The sequence below is a fragment of the Octopus bimaculoides genome, chromosome 14 (genome assembly GCF_001194135.2).
Source record: "Octopus bimaculoides isolate UCB-OBI-ISO-001 chromosome 14, ASM119413v2, whole genome shotgun sequence".
Classification (NCBI taxonomy): domain Eukaryota; kingdom Metazoa; phylum Mollusca; class Cephalopoda; order Octopoda; family Octopodidae; genus Octopus; species Octopus bimaculoides.
This window is the reverse complement of record NC_068994.1, coordinates 16,564,817-16,565,924: the sequence shown is the minus strand read 5'-3', so window position 1 is coordinate 16,565,924 and position 1,108 is coordinate 16,564,817. Positions and strand designations below refer to the sequence as shown.

Sequence of the window (1,108 nt, the reverse complement as noted above, 5' to 3'; positions counted from 1 at the left end):
TGTGTGTGTGTGTGTGTGTGTGTGTGTGTGTGTGTCTGTGTGTCTGTGTTTGTCCCCCCAACATCGCTTGACAACTGATGCTGGTGTATTTACGTCCCCGTAACTTAGCGGTTCGTCAAAAGAGACCGATAGAATAAGTACTAGGCTTACAAAGAATAAGTCCTGGGGTCGATTTTCTCGACTAAAGGCGGTGCTCCAGCATGGCCGCAGTCAAATGACTGAAACAAGTAAAAGAATATGTATGTATGTGTGCGTATGTGCACGTGTGTGTGTCTATGTACGAATGTATGTAATTATATATGTAGGAATTTAAGTACTTACGGTCAAGGTCTGTATCCATGGTATTTTGGCTCGAAGCATTCGTCACTAGTATTAAAATGCCCAACAGAACAATTTTCCATGAACGGTGCATACTTTTCTGGTAGTTCGGTAGATTTTCCATAGCTGTGTTTTAAGACAATAATATAAAAAGGGAGAAATCAGTTTCTTACTGGTCTTCAGGTATGCATCATCTTTATATATAGTCGTTGTTGAATATGCAGAGACTGTTGATTGGTAAGATATGTTTAAAGATCGTTGGTTTGTCTCACTAGAAAGTCTTCGTCAACAAGGAATAACCACACACACAAAAGAAAAAAAGGACATGGAAAGAATTTTTCGCTTCTAAATTAAATCTCATATGTGAACACCATCGTAAACAATATGACTGGACTATTTCCCTTAAGATTTTTATTCTTTTACACTTTGTCTATCTATCTATCTATCTATCTATTTTCATTTTATGAAGCATTTCTTCTTCTTCTTCTTCTTCTTCTTCTTCTTCTTCTTCTTCTTATTATTATTATTATTATTATTATTATTATTATTATTATTATGTGGTTTTATTTATTTAGTAGTGTGTCCTGTTTGGTCGTTCTCAAATCCCTTCATTGTCAGTGCCTCTGTAAAAAAGTTTTTAAAAAAAAGAGCAAAATCCCCGACAAAACAACTCCTTTCTCTCCCTCTATCTGTGTGTGTGTGTATATGTATGTATGTATGTATGTATGTATGTATGTATGTATGTATGTATGTATATACATATATATATGTATGTATGTATGTGTGTATG

General features: G+C 34.7%; 1 protein-coding gene across 1 annotated transcript in view; it reads right to left on the bottom strand.

Annotated features, from left to right (window-relative positions):
- LOC106881668 (protein PIF) overlaps positions 1 to 1,108 on the bottom strand; it is a 49,564-nt gene that overhangs the window by 29,645 nt on the left and 18,811 nt on the right. Inside the window, exon 2 of the mRNA XM_014932134.2 lies at positions 322 to 444. Within this exon, the coding sequence (XP_014787620.1) occupies positions 322 to 442 (121 nt within the window). The 5' untranslated portion in view covers positions 443 to 444. The remainder of the gene's footprint in view (positions 1 to 321; positions 445 to 1,108) is intronic.